This window comes from Typopeltis vanoorti, chromosome 2 (genome assembly GCF_054136105.1).
Source record: "Typopeltis vanoorti isolate ZY-2024b chromosome 2, IOZ_Tvanoo_1.0, whole genome shotgun sequence".
Lineage (NCBI taxonomy): Eukaryota > Metazoa > Arthropoda > Arachnida > Uropygi > Thelyphonidae > Typopeltis > Typopeltis vanoorti.
The window spans coordinates 149,913,001-149,927,321 of record NC_143550.1 but is presented as its reverse complement, the minus strand read 5'-3'; the positions used below and the strand labels follow the sequence as shown (position 1 = coordinate 149,927,321).

General features: G+C 36.1%; 1 protein-coding gene across 1 annotated transcript in view; it reads left to right on the top strand.

The window, feature by feature from the left end:
- The window catches only part of Arp3 (Actin-related protein 3), a 204,791-nt gene that overhangs the window by 114,640 nt on the left and 75,830 nt on the right, over positions 1-14,321 (top strand). Inside the window, exon 7 of the mRNA XM_090408792.1 lies at positions 8,423-8,566. Within this exon, the coding sequence (XP_090264918.1) occupies positions 8,423-8,566 (144 nt within the window). The remainder of the gene's footprint in view (positions 1-8,422; positions 8,567-14,321) is intronic.

The window sequence follows — 14,321 nt, the reverse complement described above, 5'->3', positions numbered from 1 at the left end:
ATTGTGTCAGTTGCTTTTTCTAAAGCGTCAAAAAATTCCTCCACTTCTACCTTAGTAGAGCCTTCTGTGGGACCATAGGCACAAATAAGTCTCATTGTCCAGTTCCCCATTCTCATATTTGCCCACATTACTCTACTTGAGACTGCCTGCCATACACGAAGATTAGCCTCATATTTTGTGTTGAATACTATGGCTACTCCTTCTTTTCCTTGATTGTCATTGCCTGAATATAACATTTTGTATTTATTGCTCAGAAAGATCTCACCAGTTTTGGTCTTTTTTGTTTCAGTCACCCCTATTATGTTGATCTGGTGCTTATCTAATTCCTCAGCTAGCTCCATTTCTTTGCCATTCAGACTTTTTATGTTGATAGTCCGATCTTTAACTCTGGTGATGTTGAGTTGGGGTGTGTTTTTCAGATTTGTTCCAGTAGCTGACTTTTCGCTGTTCGCCCTGGTTCCCTGGCGAAACAAGGTGGCCCTGTTAAACAAGGCCCCGGTTTCCTGGGGCCTTGTTTAACCGGGCGACGCCCCAGCCGGCATGAAATTTTGTCATGTTGTACCATCATTTTTTATTTTGGTTTAACCAATAAGAATACAATTTGGTCGGCTAAATCCCAAATTGCCAGCCCATCCTTGTTCGTTCAGTGTCAAATTAGATACCCAACAGTGTGCACCACGAGAAGGTGAGGATTGGACATTAGGTCAGAAGCCCTGATCGGTTCTCCGCATTCCTTTAAAGGCTATGTGGAAGTCTCCTCTCAGTTATACAGCTTTGACCCTTAAGCACCCTTAAATTAACATGAAAAACATAAGTGATACTATTTATTCAAGGTCGTATATTTCAGCCTGAATATTACAGGTCATCATCAGTGGCAACAATAGTTAAGTACAACGTAGAATGCAAACAGTGGATTAATTTGTAGGAGTAAGAGCTGTATAATGTGATACATAAAACGATTCGATAGTATAACTGGGGAAATACCGTAATATTAATTATTCATTAGCTATTTTTTTAAATATCAAACTTCATCAAACAAGTAACAAATATGATATGAAAATCAATTTTAGTAAGACAAAGCTAATGGTAATAGGAAGAAAAAGGGAAGCGATCCAAATGAAAATAGGAAACAATACTATAGAACAAGTTCAATTACCTAGGATCAATGATCACTGAAGATCTAGACTATTTTGATTATCAAAATATTAGACTATCAAATACAGAATCAATAATGGATAGATAACAATGGGCAGACTACAAAAAATATGGAACAATAAAACATTAAGCAAAGAACTCATATTAAAGATATAAAACAATGATAATTCCCATAGTACTCTATGGCCAGAATGCTGGATCTTAAGGAAAAAAGAAACGGATAAACTCAATGCTTTTGAAATGAAATGCCTAAGAAAATTCAATAGAACAAACTGGACCGAAAGAAAAACAAATGAAAAAGGCAGAGAAGAACTTAACTTTAAAGACCTAATAATTACAGAACTAAAAAAGACCCAACTAAGCCGGTTTGGACATGTTTCTAGAATGAACCCCGAAAGACTACCAGACATACTATTAAATGATAGAATTGAAGGACAGCCCAGCAGAGGAAGACCAAGAAAGAAATGGATTGACAACATTAAAGAAAGTTGCCACTTAAACTCTGTAATAGAACTTCAAAGCAGACAGAAAGAAATGGCAAAAAAAAATGTCTTTGAAGATCAACCTGCCATGAGCAGAAGAGAGAAGATTTTTTTTTTTTTTTAAATTATTGATGTGTGATTAAAATAAGCCTCTCCAATATTTTAGTAGAGGCAGTCATTCCGATTTAAGTTCAGGTGGAAATAAGGCCCCGTTGCTTTCTTTAACCACTTTACCAGCCATTATGGATCAAATATGCATCCTCATATGCTTTGTATCCATCATATATTTCAATGTAATATCAATGGTATTACAATTTTAATATGCACTTTGCATCCATGATAACCTTGATGTTTATAGACATCTTGGCCGGTAGCATGATTAAACAAGACTTCAAATTTATACTGACATCAATGAAGTAAGCATGTCTCAGATGGGATGTTGTGGTCTGTATCTATTCCATGCCGATCCGAGCCAGATTTTTCAGATTTACTGTTGCTAATATAAGCTCCTGCTCACTCACTGCTTATAAAAAATTTTCCACTTTTCTAGATAAAGTGAAAAATGTTTCCTTGCAACTCCTTGATATAATGGTTAGCTTTCATATAGAATCGCTCTTCACATAAATTCCTCTCAAGAGGAATGTACATTGCAGGAAGGACACTGCATCTAATTTCAGAAGCATTTCCACAGTATATAGTGAAATTATTCTACTTTGTTATGAACTCCAGAAATTTTATTTGTCAAAATAAGTTTTACAGTCAAGTTGAAGGAATTACAATGGGAAGTCCACTCTCCCTGACACTAGCTTACTTTTATTTAGAAGACATCCTTTTCTCGTCAATACATCCTTACACCCTCAACCTTCATTTTGATTTGTTATATAGATGATGTTTTTCTCTGGCCCCATAATGAAGATACATTAACTACATTATTATCTAATATAAACAATTGCATTCAAAAATTAAATTTACTATTTAAATGGGAAAAGACAATATTGTTTTTTTTTTTAATATTCTAATCCTCCACTCACCATTGGGTGAATTAATTCATTTTATCAAAAGCCTATGTTCAGTGGATGTTATGTTCAACAGCTATTAGCTCACTATCCATCACAGAAGAAGGGATTTATAAACACTGTATTGCAATGTGCTCATACTATTTGTTCTACACCTCAACTCTTAAACATTAAACAGTATATGAAAATCAATGGCTTCTCAGAAAGGATCACACAACAGTTCCTATAATCCTAGCTCAAATAACAAGGAAACAGTATCTAGCCTTTTGGCTGTTCTTCCTTAGACACGTCTCATTTCTGGCATCTCAGAACCCATTTCAAGAATTCTTAAGAAATACAATTTAATGGCTACTTTTCTTCCTATCAACAAATAACATGGTTTGCTTCTTCAAAAGATAAACAGTCTCCTCTAGCTCTCCCTGGTGTCTACCAAGTTCCTTGTGACCATCATTGTTCTTACTTTGGGCAAACTGGACACTGTCGAAAAGAGAATACAAAAATACCAATCTTATATTAGCAACAGCAATTTGAAAAAACTGACTTGGCTCAGCATGGAATAGATACAGACTACAACATCTTGCAGTCTGTATCTATTCTTGCATACAGAATGCTTACTTCATCGATGTTGGTATAAATGTGTTTAAAGAAAGCACTGAGGCTTTACTTCACCATCAGAACTTGAATCAGAATGACTGCTTCTTTCTAACTAAGATATGGGAGTCTTATTTTAATCACAAACCAGTTTTTTTTTTTTTTATAGCTAATAAATAATTAACCCTATAACTGCTGATTTTATATTCTACTGACATTGTCCCATGTGCTGAATTAATTTTGCAAAAAAATGTATAAATAAAATCAATTAAAATTCTTACTGAAGTAAGAAGTCTGAACAGCATCATACATTCTTGATATGCACTTGTTCACTCACAAAAATGACAATAATAGTGTTTTATAAAATTTACATAATTAAGGGGTGTCCACTTGATTATGCAAATTGTAGAAATTAATCAAAATATATAAAGAGCACTATTATTTACAACACAGTTATTACTAAGCCTATCAAGTGCCAGGGTATGAAAATCCTAAAAATTTAAGAAACATTAGTAATACTTAATCTTTCTGATATGGAAAAAAAAAAATATGAACACTATATTTACATAATTCATATTTATTTTTTCAGCACTGTAGGATGAATATATTAGTAGTATTATTACATGGCATCTCTGGAGTCTGGTGACTCATCACGGAAGGCCCACTCTAACTATCTTTTTGCCTGGTAGTATGTCTATTGGCCTGTTAAGGTCTCAGTACATCTTTTGGCTGTTCTTCCTTAGAAACGTCTCATTCACTGACAGAGCAGCACTTACACCTGCCTTTGGCAATGCATTGCACTTCTTTGCCATTCTCTAGGCAAAAAAAATATATATATATATAGTTCCATGCTCTGCTAACCACTCTTACACAACTTCCAGGAGCACCTATCCCCTTGTTCTCTCTCTCTCTCATCCTGTTAGGTATTGAAAAATTTCTTCTGCATCTGCTCTATAAAATCCATATAATAATTTATATTGCTATCATATCCCTCCAAACAAGGTGTCCAAAGGTACCAAACCTCCTGGACCACTTGCATTAATTATGATTTCCTCCTTTCAGCTAAACTGTAATAACTTGCAAACCTTCACTCTGTGCTTATAGGGAATATCCACAGATCTATTACCAGTCTGTCATCACAACTGTTTATCATCCCCATAGCATTCCATTTCTGTCGGTATAATACACAAGTTATCTTTCATTCCAAAGTGCATAAGCTTACGCTATGCCACATTAAACTGACAACCATTATACTGTATCATCTTTAACTGTTGCTCTCCCTACTTAATCATCAGCAAACAATTGGATCCCGCAAACACACGCAGTTCTCAATATTTATGTATAAATTAAGCCATAATCCATCATAGCCTTATGGATCGCCACTGATTGCTTGCTTCCTTCATTCTGCTTCACCATATATACCACTCTTTGGTATCTGACTATCAGCCATCCTTTTATCCATGTTACCATCATATCTATCCCCCATTTGCTTCAGTTTATGTAATAAAGTTCTGTACAGTAGCTTGTTAGATGCCTCTTTAAAGTCAAGTGGTGTCATGATTTCCCCTTCACAGAGAGGGGGGGGCTCATTGTCTTAGTAATTTATTCATTAGCCATTCCACCATTCCTGAATTCTTTTGCTTAATCAGCTTTTCTAATAACATCATCAATTTCCTGATAGTATCCTCAAGGGGGGTTCAAGCTACTATGAGTGACTATCACTACATGATTAAGTTTACATTATTATTAATCTCCTAGTCACAATTTTCTCCAAATTAGTCTGTTACTTGCCAGCACTCCAATATTGTCATATCTAACATTTCATACTTCTAAGGGACTACCCACCATTCCAGCTTTGCTTATTTTGTTGTCTATTTCCAGATTTAACCTTTTTAATACCTTAGTCCAAAATACTGATTGGTATGGTCTTTGGAGCCTCCTTATATAATGGAACTATTTTGCCCTCTCTCCACTCTCTTAGGGCCTGTTTATACTGAGATCTAAGTTAAACCACCTAGGCAGGGTATCTTCAGTTTCTCTTGCACATTCTTATAACACACAAGCCAATATACCATCTAATCCTATAGATGTATTTATATGGAGAATTTAATAATCTAAACACCTCCAGTTCATTTACCTCTATTATCACATATGTCCATGTAACACCAGTTCACCGTTATCTCTGTATGGATGTATACCCTTGCAAAGTGATCACTCAGTTCTTCAACTGTTTTTTTTTTTCTTCTTCAGTCACTTTCCTACCATTTGTATTCATTAAAGAATACAAACGGTAGGAAATTAATTTCTTGCCTTAATAAAAATTAATATCCTTCCATATTAATTTTTCCTTTTACCTCATACTTCAGAATTTTGCAGCTCCTTAATGATGTCACACATTCATTTCATCATTTACATCTGATTTTTCCCCTTGATTATGGAATGAGTCCAATGATACTGCTCTTTTTTTTAAAAAAACTCTTCGCCCATTTCACATGCATTGCTAATACTTTTACCTTGTAGTTTCTTATGCCATAGTCAAACTGTCTCCTGGGCAATGTTTCCTCTAATTTTTGTTGACCTATGTCTGCAAGTTCCCAGTCTCAGACTCGATGTGTGCACTAATGTTAATATTTTTCATATTTAATGTTGCTCCTGCTTTTTTTTTTTTTTTCTCATCCATCTACATTTTATGTCGCAGCCTATAAAATTGCAAGCACTAAATTAATTCACTTTAGTCCATGTAGCTACAAAAAACGTCACCATTTGCATGAATTCAATTGACTGTACTTTCTAGACAATGAGGCACTCTCACTCTAAACAAATATTATTATTAAAAGAGACATCCAGGGAGTTAGGGACTCATTGAGGGAGGCCACATACTGTACACACCAGCTATCATACTTATTCTTGAATTCATTCACGCTTACACACATACACAACATCCAATGGCAATCCGTTCCAATCGCGCACGACCCTCTGAGAGAAAAATCTAGCCCTCATCCCTTCTTAGCAGCATTCATTCTCAGCTTCCAAGGATGCCCTCTTGTCCTTTCCCCACCCTACATAAAATGAAAAATTCCATGAACTGAAATCATGCATGCCCCCCCCCCCCTTTTCAGAGGTTTGTAAGTCTCAATCATATCATCCCTCTTTCTCCTGTTGGCTAGTGTCTGCAGTCTACAAATTCTCAATCTGTCTTCATAATCCATATTCCAAGATCCTGATATCATTTTTAACAAGATAAGGATGTCATTTTGCTGTTTTACAAGGCCTTGATAAGACCTTACTTGGACTATTGTGCACATGTCTAGTCTCCTGGTTTCTGTAGTGATTCTGATACAGTGCAGAGAGTGCACTCTCTACTGTGCACATGTCTGGTTTCTGTAGTGATTCTGATACAGTGGACAGAGCATGCACTCTCTCCACTGTATCAGAATCACTACAGAAACCAGGAGACCAGACATGTGCACAATAGTCCAAGTAAGGTCTTATCAAGGCGGCAAAAATGACATCCTTACCTTTTAAGTTGTATTCGCAATCTTTGCTACATGGCCGCTGAACTTCAACTTGCTATCTACTAACATTCCAAGATCCCTAGCCTGATCAGTTTCTTCAAGCATAATCCCACCAATATAATACGACATTGGATATCTAATCATGCCAAAGTGCATGACTTTGCATTTACTGACATCCATTTTCCCATGCCCACAATTCTCTAGCCTATTCAAATTATTCTATGAGTACTGCATATATGAGCAGCATTCCTGATTACCCTACCTATCTTTGCATCATCAGCAAATGGCTACATGTTGCCTCTCAAATCCTTCTCAATATCATTAATGTACAAATTGAATAACAGTGGACCAAGGACTGAACTTTGTGGTTTCACCACTAGTTACCTTAAATCTTGCAGACTCATATCCACCATATACCACTTTTTGATGTGTCAATCAGCCATCCTCTTATCTATGTTAATATTTTATAATCCAAACCTATATTCTCCAATTTATGCAACAGTCTTACATGCTGTATTCTATCAAAAGCTGTAGCAAAATCCAAAAGTATCATGGTGTATCCATTCCCTTTCTGTAGCTCAATGGTAACATTATTATAGAATGTGAGCAAGTTGCTAAAACATCTTCCCTTAGTAAACACATGCTGTTCATTGCAAAGTAAAGATTACTCTCAAGCCATTTCCCCCAGGGTTTAAAAATGCTAGAAACAGTGCCACACTCACCAAGACGGTCATGAAGACAAGTGAACATTTGAGATCACAAAACTTGACTTCACGTACATTTCTGTTAGCTCCATGATAAAATTACATATCAGCCAATTCAATAGATGTTATCTTGTTCTCCATTGCAAAACACTGATGTATGACTTAGAACACTGAAACACATTGCAACTGATAATACAGGTTGAACCTTTTCGACTGAACACAACTCCAGGCACATCTTGCATGTGCTTCTGGTTGTTGATAATTGTGTAATTCATTTGTGTTGCATCTATCTGCTTTGTATTGTCAGTGTTTGCAATGCAACCATAAAGGGCTGTATGTCTGAAATGTGAAGTTCCCAGACCAATGTTTATTGGGATCTTTTCATTAGTTTAAGATGTGGAATACACCTTTGAAGTCTGTGATGGGTGTAAGATCACCCTGTATATTCTATTGCACATGCACTGCAAGTTGTAACACTCCAAAGATCTCTGAAAAGTAGCTAATTCAGCTTGTTGACTTTAATTTTTCAATCACTCTGATCTTGTTTACAGAAAGGAAAACATATTTTTCAATGTTGTGCTCTCCAAAAGTTGAAATACTGTGATCCCTGGTTTATAGAAAGTGGTCATGTTATATCTAGTTAGTTATTTTTGATTTTTATGGTGCAAAGACATACAAGGCCATACTGTATCAGGACACAGGTTACAGCAGTACATATGATAAATGATTAGTAGGACAATCACAAACATCCATGCCCCTGGCAGGATTCGAACTCACAGCCTCTTGGCTGGAGAGCAGATATGCTAGCTATTCAGCCAATCAGGCCAGCCATGTTATAACATCAGCATAATTATAACTGTTTTACATTTTAGTTTTGTTTTATAAGTATTAATGCATGTGTGTGTGTGTGTGTGTGTATATATATATATATATATACATATCTTTATTTTATATTCTAGGCTGAAGGATATGTAATTGGAAGTTGCATTAAACACATTCCTATCGCTGGACGAAATGTTACTTATTTTATTCAGAGTCTTCTTCGTGAAAGAGAAGTAGGAATTCCTCCAGAACAGTCTCTAGAAACAGCCAAAGCAATTAAGGTGAGTTTTTTGTGAATCTCACACAAGAAGCACTGTAAATCTGTAGTACAGTGGTCTTCAACGCATGGCCCGTGGCCTACTAGCCATTTTGAAAACATGACTACTTAACATTAAAATCCGATTAAATAAAAAAATAATCTCAATGAAGCCTGCAGGCCACTGAGCTATACTGTGGTATTTAGAATTGTAAGGTGCTTTCCAGATTCACAAGGAACCCTGTGCATTTGATACTTTACATAAAATCCTATAAAAATAAACATTAAATAGACATGCTTCTTCAGCCATCTACCAGCATCATTTAAGTACTAGTACTAATGTCGCAGGTAGGTGGCTGAAGCAGCAGTTTGTTTGAGTGCACTGTCTAGTGCCTTTCAGATACATCTCGAAGGTTCTCGATACTTCGTTATTTTCATATAAATAAAAGAGGATCTCATCCACAGTCAGTTGTGATATTCGTGTATATGTGCATGCAAGTTTGTCGTGTCAGTCATTGTCTATTGTGGTTTTATATTGCCAAACCTTTTTCATTAGTGTGAGACATATTCAGTGGATAATAACCGTTACACAGCCATTTTGGATCATTTTTTGGGTTCACCTTCTATCACTATGGCACCTAAAGCATAAATCAAGTGATTCTTGTTAGGTTTTTATTGAATAATGTTTTTAATGAAAAGTGGAACATTTATACTTTTTTGTGTCGATCAACGATAAGCAAGTGTGTTTAATTTGTCGTTGGTCAGTTTTAGTATTAAAAGAATACAATATAAAACTACACTATGAGACAAAGCATGCATCCAGTTTTGATCACCTTCAAGGGCAGCTTTCTGTGGACAAAGTGAACTGTCTCCAAATTGATTTAAAATGCCAGCAGGGTACGTTTAAAAGGCAGAGGGAAGAGAGCGAAGCGTGCATCAAAGTAAGTTATGTAATAGCTGAAAAAATATTCTGTGCTCAAATAATAAGGAAGTGTTTAAAAAACCAAGTTTGTCTGGGGTAACTGTAGTGTGACGTGTTGAAGAACTTGCCAATGACATTGAAGGAACTTTAAAAAAATGGTTCAGAATTTACGTCATGTTCACTTGCTTTAGATGAGAGCACAGATGTGAAGATACAGCACAACTGGCTATCTTTATCCGTGGCATTGATCAACAATTCAGTGTGACAGAAGAACTGCTAGCGCTCATACCTATGAAGGGAATGACGAGAGGCACTGATATTCTTGAAGCCCCCAAGAAAACGCTCCAGCGTTTTGACCTCAGCTTAACCAACCTCGAGGGTGTGGTAACTGATGGTTCCCCTGCTATGGTGGGAAAGAATAAAAGGTTTGTTGTGCTGCTACAGGAAGAACCAAAACTAGAAGGAAAAGATTTCATCAATTACCAGTGTTTAATCCACCAGGAGAATTTGTGTGTGAAAACCATTGGATTTGAGAATGTCATGAAAGTTATTGTGACTGTCATTAACATTATTAGGGCAAGAGAATTGAATCATCTTCAATTCCAAGAGTTTTTGACCCAAGAATGCAAAGCGGATCACGGCAATGTGGTTTATTATAATGATGTGCGTTGGTTTAGCAGAAGGAAGGTTTTTGAAAGAGTCTCTGACTTAAGAAGAGAAATACTGCAGTTCATGCAAACCAAGGGAGAATCCAATTGTGGAATTTAATGATCTGAAGTGGATGACAGACTTTGCTTTTGTGACCAACATCTCATTGCATATGAATGACCTAAATACACGACTACAATCCAAAGATCAACTGGTGATTACATCAAAAGCTTTTGTCGCCAGCTCAAACTTTGGGAAGCACAACTCACCAAAAAAGACTAAACTCATTTTCAGCTTCTCGCTGAGTCCAACTGTTCATCTCTTGATGAATATGCTACAAAATTAGTTGTGTTGCGAAGTGAGTTCGAAGAGAGATTTAGTGATTTTCGTAACCAACAGTCTTCTTTAGATTTATTTTCAATGCCATTCAGCGTCAATGCTGCCGAAATTCCAGGCTCAGTACAAATGGAGCTGTACTGAGAAAGAAAAATTATTCAACCTTGCTTACATTTTACAAAGACTACATTTCTGAGGACTCATTCCCTAATTTTTGCCAGCATGCTTTGAAGATGTGCGCTTTGTTAGGAAGCACATACTTATGTGAGCAGTTCTTCTCCAGTATGAAACATGTGAAGTTCAAGACAAGAACTCAGATTACGGACCAACATCTCGAGAATACTCTGTGCATAGCGACTTCCAACATTGATGCCAACATCGACAAGCTGGTCAAGGAAAAACATTGCCAAGTTGCCCATTGACATTGTAAAAAATTAATGTTTTCTTCATTAAATTATCTTTTTTCAAGTATTGATTGTATTTACTTATCATGAACCCAACTCCTACCTACGCTCTTAAAGCTGAGTTCTTTTATTTTTATAGGATTTTATGTAAAGTATCAAATGCACAGCGTTCCTTGTGAATCTGGAAAGCATCTTACAATTCTAAATACCTCACTATTGCTTAATGGCTTCATTAAACTTTTTAATGTGGCTCGCACTGTCTGAAAGGTTGAAGACCCCTTCTGTAGTATGTTATCATGGGTGGGCTGAAGGTCAGATAATAAAGAGTAAACACCATACTTTTTCAAGCCACTTCAGACCTTTTATCAGTAGAATCATGGTTATATGCTGGGCAACAAAAATCATCTAGCATCTCAAGACTTTTCACACTTTCACAAGTATTCATGCCACCATGGATTCAACTGCATAGCCTGTTGAGTAGAGAATAGATGCACTATCTGCTCAGGCTCGCATTTATTATAGTACTTTTTCTAATTTTCAAAAGTTTCATTTAGCTCCTGATTTAAGACAAGTTAAGCTTTATGGTAATGGAACTAACTCATTTTACCATGAATCATGGTATGATCATGGATTATTTATTAAAATTCGGCCAAAAAATGTGAAAATGAGGAAACAATATGGAAGATGAAAACCAAAATACATGAGTAAAGATATATTAAAAAGTAAGAATAAAGCCATAAAACAAAATTGGGAATTTAAAAATTGTGAAACTTGAAAAATGTCATATTTTTTAGAGCCAAGAAAATTGTGGTCCGGTAGTAATTTTTTTAACTTTTTGGTAGATCATCAGAATATTTTTATTATTGTATGGGCATCTCCATGGAGTCCAAAGATTCATTATGGGAGACACACAACCTAAACTCTAACAACTAACTCTGGCAACCCATTACGTTTGTTCGCAACTCTCCAAGCAAAAAATCTAGTTCTCTTGTTAACCACACTCTTACTTAATTTCCAGAGATAACCTCTTGTTGTTTCACCATCATCCACTGCTGAAAAATTTTCCCTGCATCAATCCTATAAAACTCTTTAAGTAACTTAAATGTTTCTATCATACCCTCTCTTTTTCACTTGTCAACCAACTTCTGCAGTCCACACACACCTTCAATCTATCCTCATAGGGAATGTTCCACAGACCACTCACCATCTTGGTTCCTTGCTTCTGAATCCTCACCACAACTTCCTCATCTCCAAGAAATCCAAGAGAGCAGACCTGAGCATAGTAATCCAGATGTGAGCATATCAAGACCTTATAGAGAGGAATAACTTCTTTATCTCTACTTGTTAGTGTGTTCTTCAGTAGCCAAGTAATCTTATGAGCTACCTTAGCAATATGTCCTCTAAAATTGAACTTTGTCTATCCCTTCCCCCGAATCTCTAGCTTCAACTATTTCCTCGAGTACAGTTCCTCCATTAATATGATATACAGCTTGTAATCTGTTTATCCCAAAATGCATAACTTTACATTTCTTCACATTAAACTGACAAACATTATCTTTTGCCCATATTGACAGCCTATTTAAATCATCCATCAAGCTCTCCACATTGCCTTGATTCACTATTGCTCTACCTAATTTTGCATCATCGGCAAACAATTGAATATTTCTAAAGGATTGACATCAACTGGGTTTATATTGGCCGAAGTAATTTATTTGATACAGTAAAAAATACCGACAAGTTTCGCCAAAACTTGTCGGAGACCTGTGGGGTGTTTCGATAATAAGTATGTAGGAGAATTATTCCATCTACTATAGGGTGAATTAAATAGATTCAAAACAACTTAAACACTAAAACTGTTCATGAAGGAATGAACCGGATGCAATTGTATTTTTTACAAATACAGAAGAACACGTACATCACACACATGGAGCGTGTATGAAGTCAACTGTTGTTATGTAGGAGCGTTCTGTAATTAGCAGCAAGATTTAACTCTGGCGTGCTTAGTGATCTTATGAGGGTCATTAGATCCTTGGTTTCTATTGAGGTTGTGTTCAGAACGAATTACTGTTATGGCTTCTTTTATGATTTGGGAGTGGAAATCTTCCTCTAAATAGGGCATGGAGCTATAAATACAGTTTAATCCGCATGAACAGGGGATGTTATAGACACTGGCATATTTGAAGAAGGCATGACTGTCTTTTGGAGATCTTAAAAATTGGCAGATAGTCTTTAAAGATTTAAAAGTCACTTGTATTTTATGTGGCTTGAGGAGTGTAGCAATCTTTTTGGAAACTGTTTCAGCATAAGGAATGGCGATGGTGGATTTATAACGTATTTCTTCAAATTGTTGTTGTGGGGAGTCACAGAAAAGTATCTTATGGATCAATTTTTTTTTGGTAACCATTGTCTATGAGGTTTTTTGATATGTGGGATAGTTCATCTTTGAGATCTTTATCTTCTGTAGTGATGCAAGCGGCCCTATTTTTTTAGCATGTGTACGCTTAGTTTTTGAGAAATGTGGTGCGAAGATGTGAAGTGCAAGTATCGACCTGTGTTGGTTGGTTTGCGATAGACTGCAAGGCTGATACGCTCATCCGTTTGTTTCTTACTTAAAGTATCCAGGAGTGGTAATTGTTTGTCTTTCTCAAGTTCTGAGGTAAATTTTATTTTGTGATGGAAGGAGTTGATCTTAGTAAGAAAATCAAAAAGACCTTTTTCTGTGTTTTTCCATAGAATAAAAATGTCATCCACATACCTCCACCACACTGTGAGTTTAGGGTCTAATTGAGACAAAATGTCATTTTCCAATTTCTCCATAAAGAAATCTGCATGGGGGGGGACTGCCCATTGCGAGGCCTGTTAATTGTTCGTAAATTGTTTCATTCCATAAGAAAAAATTAGATTTTAGGCAATGATGGAAAAGAGAAGTAATATCTTGAAGGAAGAGGTTTCTCAAAATGCTGATCACTTCGTCTACTAGAACATTCGTAAATAAGGATGTTACATCCAGGCTTTCAAGAATGTTGGTTTCGGAGATCGAGATGTTCCTCAATTTATCCACGAAATGTTGTGAATTTTTTATATAGGTATCAGAATTATGGATGTGTGCCTTAAGGAGATCTGCGAGGTGTTTCGATAATAAGTATATAGGAGAATTAATTCCATCTACTATAGGGCGCAGTGGTATTCCATTTTTATGCATTTTGGGAGAGCCATACAGTCGTGCCGTTAGTGGATGCAATGACTTTAATCTTCGTTTTAAGTCTGTTGGCTAGCTGTCCATGTTATGCAACAAGTTGTTTGTTTCATTGTGATTTTTTCCTGTGGGGTCTGAATCTGAAACATGGTAGGTAGATGTGTCAGAGAGTGAATCTGTGATCTTTTTCTTGTAATCTGGTGTTTAAGACAACAGTAGAGTTTCCTTTCTTTATCTGCTTTTAAGATGATAATTTCTCTATTTTTCTTCAAAC